This window comes from Choloepus didactylus, chromosome 13 (assembly GCF_015220235.1).
Source record: "Choloepus didactylus isolate mChoDid1 chromosome 13, mChoDid1.pri, whole genome shotgun sequence".
Taxonomy (NCBI): Eukaryota; Metazoa; Chordata; class Mammalia; order Pilosa; family Megalonychidae; genus Choloepus; species Choloepus didactylus.
This window is the reverse complement of record NC_051319.1, coordinates 14,334,111-14,353,136: the sequence shown is the minus strand read 5'-3', so window position 1 is coordinate 14,353,136 and position 19,026 is coordinate 14,334,111. Positions and strand designations below refer to the sequence as shown.

The 19,026-nt window shown below is 36.3% G+C and overlaps 1 protein-coding gene across 3 annotated transcripts in view; it reads left to right on the top strand.

The window, feature by feature from the left end:
* AP3B1 (adaptor related protein complex 3 subunit beta 1) overlaps nt 1-10,763 on the top strand; it is a 405,767-nt gene extending 395,004 nt beyond the window's left edge. For 2 of the 3 annotated variants that reach the window (XM_037800786.1, XM_037800788.1), the window contains one exon: nt 9,361-10,763. In XM_037800786.1, coding sequence (XP_037656714.1) covers nt 9,361-9,514 — 154 coding nt within the window. In that variant the 3' untranslated portion in view covers nt 9,515-10,763. Of the gene's footprint in view, nt 1-1,847; nt 3,241-9,360 lie in introns of those variants that run through there. The other variant, XM_037800789.1, reaches the window with a different exon arrangement.
* The last annotated feature ends 8,263 nt before the right edge of the window (nt 10,764-19,026 follow it).

Genomic DNA, 19,026 nt, shown 5'->3' with positions numbered 1-19,026 from the left:
AATCTTTTGATAATATGTCCCCTTCATAATGTTAAAAAAGATATAGGATAATCATTATTTATGTTGAAACTTCTGGTTTTTTGTTTGTATGTGGGTTGCTTTTTTCTTTAACTTTTCAGAAAGCAAAAGAGGTCTTCCAGATTTTTCATTCTTAGAAGGAAAAAGTCAAATTACTTTCTCAAAGCCAAAAATTATAAAAGTTATCTTTCTATTGGGAGGTAGACTAAAAAGGACGCTGAGCACAGTTGTGTGATTCTGATTAAAGCACAGTTTGCCCCTTACTTGTCTTGGTGGTTTATAACTTAATGTCTGTTATGTGATTTAAACTAAAATTATAGTCACTTCTCAATTATCCATGCTAATACAGAAGAAACGCACAGTAAGAACTATTTATATTCAACTTGAGAGTGCAGAGATTGCACTCAAACTTGATGTTCATGGTACTCATACACACCTTCAAATTCTTGATGCTCTTCTGCTCTAGCCCATCAGTGGCCTACTATTTGACTCTGTAACTAGGGAGAGGAGCCTAAGTTGCTACAGAGTCAATAAGTGAAAAATATACTTGTAAGTATTTAAGAATAGGCTGTGCTGTCTTAACTTGCCTCTCAAGTTCCACCATATTTAATTCAAAATGTTTTCATATTTGCTTTTATAGTTCTAAAATACAGGTATAATGTTGGTCTGAAATTTAGAAAGCTTTAAGGTAATGAACACCAAAGTTATGTTTATTTTTCATACAGAAATCCATAAAAATTATTATCTTCTATATGCAATACTTTTTGCCATTCTTTTATGCTCAGTAATAACTCCTAAGCATTGTTAATAAAATCTGTACCAATGCTTGCCTTAATTTCATTTAAAATGAATGACAGCAATTAGTTTACATTATAATGACAGAAATTAACAGTTTACTACTTTATTCAATTGTGTTGTTTTTAACTATAGTGTTCAGTATTATTATGTGGGATTAATGAGTTTATATATCTAAGTTTGTATATTATTTAATCATTAATAACAAAATTGGTATCCCTATCAGATTTAGGAATGACTCTTTTATTCTTCTGTGATAGTTACTTTTTTGAGTTTATGAAGAATAGGACCAGACTTACCCTCATATTTATAAATGGTAATCAGTTTAGAATTACTCTCAAAAATACCAGTTACGAAAGCTTTTGACTATTAGTATTTTAAGAAATTATAAACTTTAATACAATACATTACTCTTAGTTGGCCTGTGCTATATTTGCTTTCTTAGGGTCTGTTATTCCTGAGAGAACTTATTAATAATCATTATTCCTTTTCATAACCATTTAGTGAATGAAGTTCCTATTACCTAGTTTTGGAGTAATTTATTCCACTTTTCAAAATTTGAATGATTTTTATATTGAATACCAAGTAAAGAAATTCTTAATTTAAGAATTAGCTAAGAAAAAGTGGGTCTTCAGTAATATGCAGAAGTATATAGTAGTACTAAGTAGAAGTTTTAATCAAACACTTAATAAAGAATGATTCCTAACACATCAGCAGGAAGAAAAGTCAACTGAAGGAGCACTAGTTTTGTGGAATTTACTTCAAAAACCAGAATCATTTCCTATTTAGTTAATGACTTTAAAAGATCAATTGAGAAAATATATCTCCTGTTAGATAATATGACATTTTGTTTTGATTTTCTAAATGAATGGTAGTATCAGAAAGCCAACCAGTAGAGTATTGAAAGACTTATCTCTTTCTTATTTCTGTGGTACCTCTTGCTGTTGAAAAATCTGCTCTTTGAGAACAAAACCATCTTATTGAGATCTACAGAGTTATGGTCACTGTGCTGGTGTCTATTTTCCAAATTACAGTTACCACATGATGAGGAGTAACACAGACATGAGATGAGGAGTAATACAGAAATGAGAAGTTACATCATCATCAACAAGCATTTATTAAAAATGTATCTGAGTATCTTCATTTCTTGCGTTAGATACTTCTGTTAAAATATATGATATACTAAACCTTATAAAAGTCTAAAAGTGTATTATTTAAGACAGTACTAATAAACTAATACATAAATAAAGTATATACAAAGGGCAGAATGGATAGTGTTATTCTGCCCAATATATGAATGAACTGTAAAGGGAAATGGTCAGAATTTGATGGTTTTAGGGAAAGATTTGAGGTACTGGCTACATGAATCTTAGGTTCATACAGGACCAGGAAAATTTGCTTGTGCCCCTCTGAGAAGGAACTCAAATAAGGGTTTATGAAGGAGTTTCATATAATGTAGAAACTGAGGTGCACTTGCTTTCATTACATTGCTGACATCTGAGAAAGACACTAATGAGTAGCACAGTGCCCAAAAAGCCGAAAGCTAAAAATCTGTTCCTCTGAAATCTGTTTTTCTGTACATGGGTATCTCATGGGAGTTTGTGTAAAACTCAGATTCCTTGGTTCCACCCTCCAGAAACTCAGGTTCAATATTTCTGGAAAAGGGCCCCAAAATCTGCATTTTAACCAGTACACTTAAGTGGTTATAGTGAAATGTTTCAAAGGCCACTGTATGAGGCTGCCCTGAATTATCAAGAGTAAAGGATAGCTATGTGACATATTTTAAAATATCTTTTTCCTATGTTTATATATTTCCTTTTTACAGATTTCTCATTAAGGGTGATGTTTTGTTTTTCTTGTATCTATATCAAAGTGTTCCAGCAAGATAGTATATTGTTAATTAGAGCCATACATTACAGTAGTGTTTATGAAACCATCTTAGACCGTAAGTAAAAGTTTGTCTTTTCAGCAGTCTCAACCATTGCACATTTTAACCTAGTTTCAGAAGTTCTGACATTCATACAGTAGTATTGGAAGGAGCTGTCACACTACCTACTCCTTTTGCCCTTTCATGAACAACAAATTAACCCTATAAGGGAAAATGTGATATTTGAGTGAAAACAGAAAGCCTTGTCTCTGCCATGATTCTATTTTAGTTCTCAGCTTTTTCAATAAGACTCTAGAACAGCTTTCATTATTAACTTGTGTTCAGTACTTATATTCCTTTTTTCCCGTGTATCTTGATCTTTGGTTTGCATGTTGCTTATCGTGTTGCTTGATACCTTGCAAATTTTGAATGTATACAACTTGTAAATAATTAAAATTTTAGTAAAATAAATGTTCTATTATTGTCACTATTAGGAAAGTCTGGTGCTGTGAGTTGAACAGTGTATGCATGGCAACCTGCATTCCACTTTTTAAATTTGTCAACACATTTAAAGACATTTAATTTGTTTCAATTTTAAAATAAAAATCTTGTCATTTAATTAAAATACAAATAAAGAACAACTTGTTTAATTTCTAGGCCTTAAACCCATCTAGTGAATCAGTATTATCATCTACAGGTTTAATGGTTATTCATAGGGGAAATACTGGTATATATTATTTTTTCTATTATAAAAGATCTATATTGTCTAATTCCTTTATTCAACATTTTTGAAGACATTCTTTGTGACAGATTTTACTAGCACGAGAGTTAGAAACACAAGTAACATAGTTACTCCTTGGTGGAATCTCTAATATTTCCCTTCCTTCTGTCATAGATTTAGCAACCTTTGAATTATTATTAATTGTTTATTTATTTTCCCCTATTAACAACAGAAGATGTAAATACTGAGTAATTTTGAATGTCCATAATGGAAAAAATTTTCTTGCCTATCCATTAATATTTGATATTCTGGTAACCTAATTTCAGTATCCTACTTCCTCTGCCTTAAAACAAAAATTTTTATGAACAGTTGTTAATGTAAAGATATCAGGCTTAGGTCTTTTCTACAAAATGTGACAAATTTTGACTCGGAAACAGGATCGAACATTTGTGGAACCTATTCAGTAATCAAAACAGAGTTCTTGCTCAGTTTGGTGGTTGTCCACTAGAGGACAGCACTGCTTTTTTAACCAACTGCTTTCAACTGCAGGCTCTGTGAGCTGCATTTCATTGAAAAACAAATGTGGACCTCAGTTAATTTTTACACGAAAAGCATATTTGTATGTTTTTTAAATCTCCAAACTGGCGCAGCTGATTTTGACCTAAAAACATTCTTTATTCAAGTTTTATTTAATTGCACCAATTGTGAGGTAATGTCCTAGAATATAAGTTTTACTAATACTAATATATAACTGTTTTCATGTAAAAAAGGAAAGAAAGGTATTCTTTCTGATTTTTCTTCTGGGTTGACAATTTTACAAGGAATCAAAGCAAAGAGAATGGGGTAAGAATTTATTTGTTTTACTGTTTGGTTTTCTGTTGTTAACCCCCATCTTTACCCCACCCCATCCAACAGACAAACCCAAAATTCTCTGGAAAAACTAGAATGTTTTGTGTCTTCTTTGAGGATGTACACTTAGATTTTTTAGCTGCCTTGTATAAAGAAAGAGAATGCATCATCGAATCTAGAGTGTGGGGAATAATTTTTTATACCATCTCTAAAGATTACTATAAAACATGGAGTGCCCTCAATTATGACGGTAGCCTATTTTTTTGTTTTAACTCGTCTTGTCAGAATGTTAAAGAAAAATACTACAAAACTGTTGGGTGAATTTTAAAACATAATACAGAAGAATATGTTGCTTTGGGTGAATTCTATAAACTTGAATCACATCTAAATATTTCCCCTCAATCTTAATTCAATAGTGTAATGATACAATTTTACAGTCAACAAAACAGAATTTTTTACATACTTAAAAATTCTCTGTCTGTGTAAAATGTTCTATATTAACTCAAGATAATAAAGATTTACAGATTTACATTTTTTAGAAAATAATAACCATTCTTTGATATTTGATTTTAGGAGGCTTATTCAACCCAGTATTTCTTACATATAATTGTTGTGCGACTTCATTTCACATTTGTCAACTTTGGACTAATTATTTTTATACAGCTAGGGCAGGGCACTGCATCTTGTGATCGTCTTTCTTACTAATAGGATTCTGTCTGCTTCAGCAAGCAGTAATTGAAGGCTTCATGTACGGAGTAGGGAAAAAAAGTTTTAGCCTGAGTGGGCCATTGTCACAGCTTCTGGTAACCAGCAGAACAGAAAACATGAGAAAATTGAACTCAGAATAGAAAAATCAGACACCAGGAAGACTATCCAAGAGAAGAAAAAGCATGTCTTAGACCTATTGCATTAAGTGTAGCAAATCTGATTCTGTGTAAAAAATTTTATGTTTGTAAAAACTTTGGAGATTGATTCAGCCTCTCAGATAAATATTCTTAAATTCACATTGTACTGTTAACATTTTAGTTGTTAGAACAATTGAGTTATAGCATTTGTTTGCCTTCAACAAAGAGTATTTATGGTCTAGCCAATTTTTCACAAATCTGAAAAGTGTGATTTAAATATATGAGAGAATAAATTAATATATTATAGGTAATATATTTGTTCAGATTTGTCATAGTTTATCTTGTTTTCATAATCCTGTCAATAGACAAAATAACTTTTTTAGAAGAGTAATACACCTTTGATGTTTGGCAGCCAGCTTATTTTGTCTTTTTCTTAAATTTTAAGAATTGTCACAGTCTTCAAGGATTAAATGTCATTTACCAGAGCTACTAGACAAAAAGACATTTAATAAAATGAAATACAGATATATCCAGTTTTACCTTCTCAGTTGGTGATTGCAAACAGCAAGTGCTTGGCGGTACAATGAAATGAAAGATTATGAAAAATACCTACATGGTATCTTTTTAATAACATGGAACTGTCATACATAGGCAATACATTTTTAACTGTCATCCCACTTATTTGTTCTCATTTGTGGTGTTACTGGTTTTCAAGGCTGATTGGTCTCCCAGTAGTCTCTCCCTGTGTTACACTTCCATTCAGGAAGATTTTGAATTCTTCATTACTGGTATCTCTTTTGAGGGGGGATGGGGGACTAATTTAAAATTTAAAAAAAAAATTTTAAGGCAGAAGTTTTAAAGTATGTTATAACAAAGCATCAAGTCAAGATGCTTTGAATGACAGAATACTACAGAAGTCAGTTACAATATTTTTGAAGGGAAAAACCTCCCATCTTAAAGTTTTTGGACTGATAATAGATTATTTGCATATTAGGTTAATAGGAAAAACCTTAATTTATGGGTTGATTGATAAAAAATGTCAGTGTTGCATTTTTTGCATATATTAAGAGAACATGTGTGATCTGGAATCAGAATGCTTGGGTTCAGATTCCTTCTCAACCGTGTACTAGCTTTATGGCCCTGAGCAAGTTCCTCAACTTCTATAGGCCACAGTTCCCTCATCTGAAAAATGGGATAATTACAGTACCTACCTCATAGGGTCAAATGAGATGTTGCAAGTGAAGTGCGTAGTACCCACTGCCTGACACACAGTAAGCACTTACTAAATAGTAGCTGGCATTATCATCGTAGTGATGGAAAACTCCAGATGCCTTCTGAAAAAAAAATTTTCACATTGTGATCTTAGTTTGAGGCCATTGCATAGGTTCTGGTGTCAGCTATTAAATTTCATATGTAAGTATTTGACCCAAGCTGTCTTTATAATCAGTGTTTCTTACATCCAAAAGATAGCTATTTATCATTGATTAGCTAGTACTCTTTCCATAAGTATCATTTAAATGTATGTTAAAGCACAACCTGTTTGGGAGTTAAATGATTAATAAATTGGGGGAGGGTGGCTTTTGCTTTCCACCAAAACAAACCATTTGTAATCATGCTGTGTTCCAATTAAATATATCCTTTTTGAACTGTGAAATGAGAATGTCAGAACATCTGATCTTCTAGTCTGCTTTAAAACCTTGCTTCCACCATTTATGCCCAGTAGAACATGGAGACCTAGTTAAAAGGCAGTAGTTTTACACCACTTAACAGATTTTATTGCTAGGGTGATTTGCTTAGCAAGTTTCTACTGCGGTGTAAGGAAATGCCTTTTCTATTCTTTACAGTATCAAGAATTTTGTGATAACAGGATTTCAAAAACATATACAAGAAACTAATTTTAATCTCTAAACATACTGACACCAAAACAGATATTTGTCTCTGCTGAATATTTAGTATTGTAATACTGGCTCTAAATTTCTAATAGAAAAGAGGAGGTAAAATGTGCCTTACGGCTATGCAACCCTGAAATTCAAACAACAGTGCTTTTGTGTTCCTATTCAGACATAATCTCCTTCTTTATGGTCCCAAGGCACAAGTGTTAAGTAAATAAAGAGACTGATAAGACTATTGTTTACATAATTATAACACTGTCAGAAATAGGGAGCTTTGTTGAAATATTTGTTGAATGAATTACAGTTGGAATGACCAAATCTGTGGGAAAAGCATAAATGAAAAGATAATGGAGACACCAAGTATCATTTGGTGTCGTGGCTTATAGAAAAAAGACTCTCCTGTGAAGAAAGTCAAAACTTTAGACTAAAGAAATGCACACATTTGTATGGGATGATATGAAGGAGAGGTCATTTTGGAACTGATGATCTCTGTGTTCTCTTATGATGAAAATTGAGGTGTCCAGTTCCTAATTTCGTGTGTGAGTCTGAAAAGCAGATTGATATGCATGTTGGTTAAGAGGGTTATAAAAGCTGTTTTAAAACATTGGTATGATTTATATTCCTAAACTGGTTAATTTCTTCTCTTAGCAGGAAAACTGTTCTGATTCCTTGACAAGTCTTCAGCATGTTTGTAGAGAATAACTTTCCAATACATAGACAAATAAATGACTGGGAAGTTTCTGACATACTTTGTCAACAACCCATTAACTAACATTTAAAAATGCAACTTAAAAGTGTTGATAACATTTTCAATTTAGTAACATTATCATATTTGTTTTGTTTTTGATGCATTATTCTAATTGTTGGAAAACTGATTTTCATGATTCTATTCAGGCCAAAAATGGCTTGTTAGGTTTCAAAAAATAAAAAAGGAATTTAATGTGTTTTGAGATCTTGATGTCATTTTTTTAAAAATTCAAAAAAGAAATTACTTTTCATTTAAAGGGAATCTGCTTCCTGCTTAAGTGGCTAATATTTTAATTAAGTCGGGAGTGAAGTTTTTCTGAGTGTCTCCTGATAAACTCCCTCTTTTATGTTGATGGTAATTAAACAGATCCCTGAGGACTCCGTAGGCTCTGTGCAAGGCCCATGCTAATTGTCAGACATGAGACACTGACCAGTTGGTTTGCTCTTGAATAGTCCACAGCGTGCTGTCAGCAGGCAGTTTTATTTTTATGTATTGTGAGCTGTTGTCAGGGCTAACTGGGTGCCATTGTGGCTGAAGATGTTGCGCAAATTGAGGCAGATGGCTCAGATTCAGACACGTGTCACACAGAAAGGGGAAAGGGGATTGGCCCTGCAAAGTGGGGTCACAGCAGGTCACAGACCTGCTCTACACTTGTTAGTGTTTTCAAAAGCTCATGTGCAGCAACTTTGTTTTTCTCCAGTCATCCCTGCAGTCAGACCCCTTTCCCCAGAAAATGTGTGGAACATGCTCCATGTGGAAAATGGAGGCCTAGGAGGTTACCATCCTCTTCCTTCACATCTCTGGGGCTCAACTGTGCATGCAGAATGAATTAGCAGGATTGACAGAAGTTCATTGTGCCTCCAACAGCTTTTTAGTCAATTGCAGTGCTTAAAAGGCTAGTTTTGCTTTTAATTCCATGTAATTAGTCGGTTCTTCGTGTCTTGGAATTTAGTAATGGAGCATTAGACCCCAAGTTTCCTATTATAGCCTAAAGCAAAAAGAAGGATCTAATGTTGTGAACATTAGAGAGAGACACATGTAATGTTGCACTTGGCTGTCACATGATTTCATTACATTGTCATCAACATTAGAGATTGAATTTGAATATTTTAACATGAGTGAATTTATTGAATCAATAGGAGTTTTATAATGTACGTAAAATTATCTAACATCTTACATAATCATTTTCAGATATGAGGAATTAAAATATCAAGCTCTTTGAGAAAGGTACCTTTTCTTAACATGTTTGAAAAATAAAAATATAGTGGTTTATTTTAAGTAGCCCTATGCATGATGAAATGTTAAATATCAAATGAATGACTCCTGAATATATCATAATGGGCAATTATTCACCTGCATCTCATGTTCAAACTAATAAGTAAAATAGATTTCCTTTTCTGGTTCTGTTTTAAAGATGCACTAAAATGACCTGCTTGTAGGAAGCATGGTGCTGGGCATTTTAATGATTTCAGAGGAATGCTTGGCTTTGGCTTTAGGTTTTTGGCAGTAGGAAACCTATAATAAATTATTTCATTTGAGGGGAAAAAAAGTTATTTTAAACCTATTTGAATTTATGCTGTCCCTTTCTCCCCCCTTATGATAAAAGGCTCATTTTTTCCTTCCAGGTTTGCAGCGAAAACTGTGCACAGTGGGTCTCTGATGCTAGTCACAGTGGAACTGAAGGAAGGCTCTACAGCACAGCTTATCATAAACACTGAGAAAACTGTGATTGGTTCTGTTCTGCTGCGGGAGCTGAAGCCTGTCCTGTCCCAGGGGTAACCTGCTTACATCTGGACTTCAGAATCTGGCACACAACAAAAGTGCCTGGCATCCACTACTGCTGCCTTTCATTTATAATAATAGCCCTTCCATCTGGCAGTGGGGGAAGAATACACTCTTGACATTCTTGTCTCCTGCTTTAGAATGCTAGCGTGTATCTATCATGTATGCAGTTCTTTCCCCCCTTTCGCTTTGCTAACCAAAGAACATATATTTTACTGTCAGTTACCTCAACTCTTGAATCCATGTGGCGTTTTCTGTGTCCTGCTACTTCTTTTGGCCTTCTCGTCTTCTTTTTCAACATTGATTGACCTGGATTGGATATTTAAAGTGCATTGGAAATCATCATCCTTTTAGTAGTAAAGAAAAATAGCAAAGAAAGTCTGAATGGCCTCTTACCTTTGTTTGTGAAAATGGAATAGTATACTTTTTAGAATTAAGCGCAAAAACAAGGACTCTGCAAAATTTTGTTCTTTGAATCTCCTGGTACTGTAATTGGTTATCGACAACTATCATCATGAAATTATCTCTGAATCATAAGATAAATAAACTAGCATATGAATCACATTTGTCTTTGCATTCTTAATGAGGAACTATTTATGATCCTGGAGTTTATTTGCTGAGGCTTTTTTATTCTGAAGTAAATATTTTGAGTGTTATATAGAGAAGCAGCATGGTTTAGTGAAAGTAGAACACTTTCAAACCAGGCAGATTTCTAATTGTGTTATAGAGTAGTTAACTCCAAAGGGGAAAAAAAAACTAATATGTTTAATAACAAAAACACATAAACAAAAATGTCATGTTGCAAAATAAGACATCTTTTCCTTATAATTTTGACCTATTAATAGATATTTAATTACAAGGCCTATTTACACCCGTTGAATAAATTCTTTGACTCTCATTGTTCCTTTACAAATCTTGATGCCCACCTTTGATGAACTGAAACTCCTTTGACAACTAACTAGTATAAATTTAATTGTAGAAATGTTAAAACTAGTTATATGATCGGTATATTCGCATTTGTCCCTAAAGTGCTTTTATTTTATTTGCTAACTTCGGCAAGTTACTGTTTGTTTGTTTTTTTTAAAGATTATAGCAGAAAATTTCTTTCCTGATATTTTCATACCTTTTTAAACCCAGTTGGAATTATGCTAGTCAGTCACCTTTGTATAAAGCCACATAAATAATGTTCTTCTGTTAAAAAAAAAAAAAAAAACTAAAAGGAAGAGAATATACGTCGATTGAAATATTGAAGAACATACAGAAAGGAGAAAAAAAAACAATGAAACATCTTGGAACACACATATTGAAAAGAGTAAAAACAACTGTGGAAATAACTACTTAAATTTTCAAGCTTGTGAAATTTTCAAGCTCCTGAAATACAGCAGTGAATCTGAGTGAAGGGAAGTATTGCTATCAAAGTACCAGGCCCTGCCTCACCCTGGAGCCCTGTCTACCATCAGTACTGACACCCAGAAGCACCTCTGTAATCGCTGGCCATTGGCATCTCCATTATTAACCCTATTTCTCAGAGCTCCATAACTTGGGATTTTTAAGTCGGCAACTTTTTGAATTGTTATATAGAATTTGACAGACTAAATACCTGTTTTCTGAATAAAATATTTATACATACTGTGTTCATGTCAAAGCAGAGGGAAAAGGGTATGTTGTGATATCAAGGTTTTTATTTTCTTTAAATTAGAGCGTTCCTCTTTAAAATGGGTTACATAGCCATGTTTTTTAAAACTGAGGACGTTTCAATAAGACTACTTTTGAATAAGATATTTTTTACTACTAGATTATAACTTTCTATTGTTAAGTCTGTAATATAACATTGTTTGCTACCAGATGAAATAATTTTAATATCAATAGCTTAATGTCCTTAAAACATTTTTCATATAAATCAAATGATAAAAATGGTCAAAGTCTCAAGTTTATGGTTTTGGGTTTTGTTTTTTTTTTTAATTATTTGTTTTGGGGGCCTTTTTTGCTTATGGTGATTCAGAATTCCTTGCCTCATATTTCCTTTAACTCCATCATAATCCCTAACTATCTTTAAATTGTCCCATTGAGTGGAGTTAGTCAATGTTGAATTCTTAATTCTAGCTACATTTTTTCATTTTAATGTTCACTTAATGGGACATTTTATGTACACCAATCTTGAAGAATGGCTCTCATAGTGTATTTCAGACTGAACCTCATTTTTGGTATTGCAATATATTTGCTTTATTTGTTATAAGAAAAAGATTTTTTTAAGAAGCTGTAACAATGTTATCAAACTAAAATACTGCATTCTTGCCCTTCCCAATGATAATTCTCAAACATTTGAAAAACTTTATAAATGCCCTTGAAAAGTGTTTGCCCTTGTAATCTGTTTCTATTAAGAATTTAGATGTTATAGAGAAAATACGAAAAACCAGAAAGATGAATAATATAAAAAGGAGTTTAAAAAAATAATAAGTTGGACCAGCTAAAGGAAACCTAAGCTCTTTAGTTTTGTTCCCTCTCTGTAATCTCTTGCACTTTAAAGGGAACTTTGTTAAAAGGGGAAAACATCCTCTTTTCACACAATGGAAGAAAAAAAAGACCCCTATGTTATAGCACAAAATTAACAGAGCCTTTCTATTTAAAGACTGCATCCAGTGTGAATGTGAAGAACTGTGGTAAGCATTATCAGGGATATGGTAAATACATTCTAAAGCCCTAAGAAATCTACAAACAAATTGACACTAAACAAAGAAATGGCAAAGAGGACTTTGCTAAATTAGCAAGCCAGGTTTGCAAACAAATTTTGCTAACAAACTAATACAAGCTCACCGCCTCCCCAATCCCACCACCTGCTTCGGGTACACTGTGAAGCACCCTCAAAGGACCAACCCTTAAGACCTGCTGAGCCAATCTCTTCACTTCCACCTCCTTTCTCCTCACACAGGATGACTGGCCGGCCAAGGTGTGCACTCCTTTTGGTCTTCCATGAATTGGAGGTCTGTTAATTGAAAGACAATTACTTTCTTACAGTATTTGCTTATCTTTTTTAATCCTCTTACTCAGTTTCCCTTCTGACTTCCAGTTATCTCAGAAAAAGTTTCCACGATCACTTTCACTCTTTTTCTCTCCCTGACATTTTTGGGGATGAACAACAACAACAAATCAAGGATAAGTTTATGATAGTGTTAGTTATAGTCCCAGATTATGGAAATTGTGCTTATTAGAAAAATAAATCCTTAGATGAACCAGAATATTCTTTTCTGAATCTTCACAAAATGTCCATCTCCCCGAAAAATAGCATTCAACACAAACAAATGATGTTTTACTCTTTTCCTATTTTGATAACAGTACTTTTTTCTACTACTTTTCAACTATGCATGGGAAAGCAGGACTTTGTGATCTGATCTGGGAAGTTAGCCACCACATGGAACTATTTTCTGAAGGTTATGTTTTAGGTTCCACATGATCACTTACTCGGTCAACAATCTTGAAACATGGCTATATGAAAGCTGAGATTGGTTGTGAGAAATGTCATGAGGTAGTTGCATGATTAATTGTCAATAAGTGCTATTGGGCTTAGGGAAAGAAATATTCACTGGGCTAGAGAGGTCTGAGAAGGTTTAACTGATACAAAGAAGCTGGCTGGGTCTTAAAACCGGGTGTCACTTAGAAGGACAGAAGAAAGGGAGAGTTAGTTTCCAGTAGTGGAACAAGGGAGAATATATTAATCTGAACCGGGATTGTATCATAAAATTCTTTTTAAATACCTTTGTACAGAGAGCAACAGTGGCCACCTACTAGAGAGTAATGTGTCCTCTTCCCCTCCTTGGGCTCATTTCCCCTCCTTCCCCTCTCACACAGTCTCACATTAGTCTTTCCCTATGCCATCCCCCAAACGTCCACCTCAATGGCCCATAGTGGTTTACAGGAGAAATACTTGAGATATTACAGGTGGGAATATGGGTGTACTTGTTACCAGTGTAGAGGTTGGGAGCCGTTGAACTAGAGATAAGAATGAATAGGCCTTGTTGGTCTTACTCTCCTAGTTGAAGGTCAGTTTTAGACATTTCCTTAGAGATGTTAGATATTTGCTATGCCATGACATGTTCTAAAATGAGTCTTTTAGTACTTACTATCAAATTAACTAAAGAATATTAAATTCCACAGAGGTCTATTTACTGGTTAACTGATTGTGAGTTGAAGCGATACTAAAATTTCTAATCTCTCATATTTGTCTTTTTCTGGAGCCAGTTGTATGTACATGGTCACTTGTACATGTAATTCCTAGCTGGTTCAGTAACTTTGTACCCTGAGGACCACAAACCTTCAGAACTCAAATATGGAATTATTATAACAACTCAAACCTATCTTTAATGCCAATCTAAGACACTGGTTTCTCATCAACAATCTTAAGGGCCAAAGATATCAAAGATCCAGGCTTAAATCTAGAAAAACCTTTATTCTGAGATCTGGAGATATTTAGAAAACTTAACCAGCGGATAATTCTGCCAGTGGGCTTGTTCATGTCAGGCCTTGGACACTGCAGATGCTACAGGGAAACCTCCCCTCCTCCACCCTTATTCTCATCCTGGCCTGGGACCAGGGTGGCCAGGGAAACGCTGCAAAGAGGGAACTATCAGAATATTGAGGGGAGAGGAGATTAGTTTTCTCAAACTATGTCCCAAGCAAGATTCTGATTTTTCCCCCTAGAAGAGCATAATTCTTCCCACTCCAATGTGAGAACCACTTTTATTTTAGCAATGTGATAAATGAGGACTCTCATTTTATGATAGGGTCAACCATCTCTGGATAAACAGTAAGGAGTTGTTAAGACCATGTCCTGCAAAAACAAAAATGTTAAATTCTGCCTTGGCAATGAAGTTAAAACAGGTTGTATGAAGGTTGGTCCCTGAGCCTAAATTTAAGCCCCCATTTCTAATGAGTTAATTTTTTTGGATGCTTATTCCCCTTTGTCTATAAACTGTGTGGAATTAGGAGTGGCAGCAAAGGGGCAAACCAAGTATCCTCCCAACTTGTTTAATTCTTGAGCCTTAACAATTGAAGTCACCATGAAAGGAGTCTTACTGGCATCTCACTGAAAGCCCCATCACCCAAGGGCACGCTTTTCTTGACCCTGGAGACTTCATTTTGCTCAGGCCTCATCAAAACCATAGGCCCCAAATAAAAACATTTTGTAAACAAAGTTATGGACAACTCAGTTTCCTAATTAAATGTAATTATGATTTTCTGTGCTGTGGTGTAATTACCTAAAAAAAAAAAATGTTATTTGATGATTAAGATTCTGGAGTGAATTGTTTCTTTGGGCTCTTGCACCAGTCCTCCATCAGGGACTAGGTTTCGGCGGTGTGCAGCTGCTAGAGTTGATTTACAGTGCTGCGGCTGTGGCTGGTCATAAATAAATCCTCTTATATAGTTGTTATGAACACCTGTTAGATCATCTGTCAGCAAAGCACTGTTCACATTTATCATGGTGCGGTAGTTATTTTACCACAATCCATTTCCAACTGCCTCAGCCTCCATCGCTGGATTACTATTACCACACCATAATCGCTCGTTCCCACTCCATGTTACAACTTGCAGATAAAAGATTTCACTACTTGGCCAAATTTCATAAATAAAGGAGCAGTTCAGTGCAGTAAAAGTTTATTTTTGTCATCATTTGTCACCCCATTATTCTATAAATCAAATGGAATAGCACTATCGCCAGCTCAAGCGTTGCTGTCAGCCTTAGGCATGGAAATGGTCCGTTTCTTCCTTTTAGATGAGATGACATGTCTTTCAGACTTAACTGGCTTATGGCTTTGTTTCACCCATTTTATTTTATTACCCCTTCAGAAAAATCCTTGGGGAACGGAAAGACTTAAGGAGTGAAATGGAAACAGAAAACACAGTCTAGCTTGCTGCTTGGCTGAGTGATCTACGTTTTTCCCTACATCGAATCATTAGACACTTGACCACTGCCCCCACTCACACACTGCATCCTTGGCTGAAGATGCTTTTCTTAAACTTCCAAAGGGGTTATAGCTTCTATTTTGGAAAGGCCATTACAATATGGAGTTACAGATACTGAAATACCCGATGTACGTCTGCTCAATTTGACAGGCTTTGTGCAAAGAAAAACTAACTGCTTTCTTTTCTGTAATGCCTTTTAATGGGTCTGAGGCTTTAAAACGGAGGGCTCACCCCCTAGAGAGTGTCTTACCCCTGGAGGTATGTCAGCTGTGGAGCTTTGGAGGAAGAGTTGGAGATTTATTAGCAAGTTTTGAACTGTCTCAGGCATAAGTCTGAGGAAAGCAATGTCCCTAGGTTAAAAGGAAGAGGACAGAAAAAGCTGAAGGGATGGGGTAATAGAAAAGAGTTTATAGTTGATATTATACTTCCAAGTTGGTTCTAATTCAGGTTACATTCTTCATAGTCATTATGTAGCTCATAAATTCAATAAAGTGTTTTACTGTTACAATAAAAATGACAGGAGGGGGGTTTTATGTTGTAAGTTTCGTTAGTTGCTCTTCCTGTTTTATGTTGAAGTTCTCAGGCCATTATGTCATTAAACTCCTTGGAGTCTGAAGGGCTCAGGCCCCTCCATTTCTAACCTTCTGCACACTTGGCTGGGGCACGTTAGGCCAGGCTGGATCAGGCCACCAAACACTTAGAGCCCAGGAGGGCAGGGCTGTTTGTAGCTATTATTTCTTCAGAAGTAGTTTCCGTCTATGAAGATGAATACTGAGGAGTAGAAAGGTCAGGAGTTGGGCAAGGGTGGGAGGAGGGGAAGGTGCAGCTATAGACAGGTCCCTCTAGGAGTTGTAAAAATTCACCTTTGCATCAGGAGGAGGACTACTTGCCAGATAGAGTGTAAGTAACTTGAGACTATGGACCCAGGAACCATTCTCTGCATCAACAAGACTGGTCTTGGCACCTGACTCTTTGCTAACTTTAACTTGTTAACCTGTGCTTAGCTCAAAGTCTTGACAAAGTTCTAAGCAAATTTAGAGTTGGAGTCTCACTCGTCTTTTGAAAAGGAGCTCCACTGTTTTTTGATGCTTGTCTTTGGTTCCAGAAGAAGCCAAGGACATTTCTGCTCTAGAAAACTTTGCTTTCTCCAGATGTTTGTTTTGAACAGAATATCCACATGGAAACAGCAACCACTAATTCTCTGGCCAGAGTGCATCAAGGCCTTAATCTAAAGCCTCCCATCCATCCAGCTGTCTGGCATTTGCTATTATAGGGCACCAACAGAGAAATGAGGCTGTGGCTTTATCACTGCACCCTGGGTGACAACTTGATTTTCTGCTTTCACTGCAGGCAGCAGCAGCCCAACATGATGGGGCTGTTAATTTGTGCATTTCATGGTGTCTGTCAGGGGGGCTGGGAGAGGAGGGTTTCGGGGGGAAGGGAATGGAGCATATCCCAGCCGCGGAAGCACCTGTCTGCATTGACGGCACAGAGCACTTCTTATTAGCGTGCAGGTCTCTAAATGCAGCCTGGGGATGACAGCCTGGCATCCCAGCACCCACACACTGTGACAGGCGCCGGCAGCCGGTCCCATTGTTTGCCCTTGATGAGCATGTCATTAATGGAAATGGAAGAAAGTGAGGGCCACATCAGTATTCAAATAGCCTCTATTCTCTCTGCCATTCACCCGGCTGGCTCAGCCTGCTGCAGATTTCTCCCTGCAAGCTCCTCTTAGACTTTTTTTTTTTTTTTTAAAGAACAGATTTATTCCCATTGCACACAAATATTTTCCATCTTGTTCCTGGTTTCTTCCAATCCTGTGCTAACAGCCACCTTTTAAGTCCGAATTTAGCTGGATCAAAGGAGATTTGGGCGTTTGTGTATTGCAAAGGTCTAATTAGCAAGTGCATGCTGTTTGCAGTTAAGAAAATGCAAGTTGCCACTCCAGGAACCTTACCTCCTGTGCCATCCTGCTTCTCCTCTGGGGAGCTGGGTAGCACCGAATTCAAAGAATCTGACTTCTCCAAAGAACGGCTTACATGGAAAACAATACTTCCCTTCCACAAACTTAGTAAATTACTGAGAAGTTAAGGAAAGCACCCAATAGTACACTTTGGTTGGAAAGAACTGTGTATCGCACATGATTATTTACAGCCAAGTGGAGAGTGACTGGATCCTAAATACATGTTTCCATCCCTCAGCTCCTGTGTTGGTCTGTTTGCTTAATAATGTAATTAGTGCTCAGAGGGAGAATATTGATGCTGCTGCCAGCAGTCATTGCTCTTTCGTGCATTTCCAAACTCTTCCTGTTGCCCACTTGGCTTCTGCATTGCCTGGTTTGCTTGCTTCAACTGTACACATATGCATCCTCACTCCATCCACACATCCCTCAGAGCGAGCCCCCTCGCCTAATATATGCCTCCAACTCTACACACACACACACACAAACACACACTATCTTACCCTACATTTGCAAGGTTTTTCACATCTTACACGTTCAGATGGAATGTTCCTTGGTGAAGGCAGCAGTGAAAGACCACCTCTAATTTCTTTCTGACCTTTTAGTAAGGAAAGGTCAGAAGAACTGCTTGCTGTGCATTTCCCCAGCAGTGTCCCTTACCTGGTATTAATCTGTCAGTGGCCTGGGCCCAGACTCCCTAAGACACCACCCACCTTTTAATATGGTCATGCTGGAGGGTGGAAGCAGGGCACACGCCACTGCGGAAGGCCTAGAGGTGGGACTCGGGCTCTGCAACGTTCTCTTCTTACCCCCAACCTGAGACGATTAAAGTAATTCTTGCTAAGCTGTTTTCTCTTCAGAACACAGGAACTCTTTGAGAGAAGGAGCCATGTCTTGACGTTTAAATAATGCCGTCTCCCATGAGCGGCACCAGGCTGCATTCTGGCAGAGTGGACCTCCATAGAGTTGGTCTCCTCTGTGGTGTTGGGGCCCCTCCATGGATTTGGGGGATCAGAGAGCAGATTTTCTCAGATGTTTATCTGACAACCTACAAAATCCCCCAAACCTTCCTCCAGCAGAAGCCCAGAGGAATGATTATGGTTTAAAAAGCCAAGTCATAAATCGGGCTTTCTCTACTCACTTGCTTTGTAGCTGAGAGAATCCACTGAGGGCAATTTAAAAGGAAAAGAAACAGGCTGAGAAAAAGAAAGAAAGGGGGAAAAAAAAAACCAATGCTTTAGTTTTAAGCATCAGAGTAATGGAAAATAATTTTCACATTTGATTAATTATTAAGAGATCTGTTTAATAAAATATAGAGAGAGCATTTTATCTCACCACAATCATTAGCATGACCCAGGACCCCTATTTTGGAGGTGAGCAAAAAGCTATTGAGGTATACCAATAAATTTTGTCCCAAGGGTTTTTGCAGAAGTGGCCACAGAGCAATCCTGACAGATTTAAGGCAGAAACCCCACAGCTGACACTGAAATGTGTCAAATCCTGTAGCTTCCCTTGGCAGGTCACAGTCACAACCTCACCCAGACACGTGAATAAAGCAAAACCACAGTCTAGAAGGGAACAGATTGGTAGG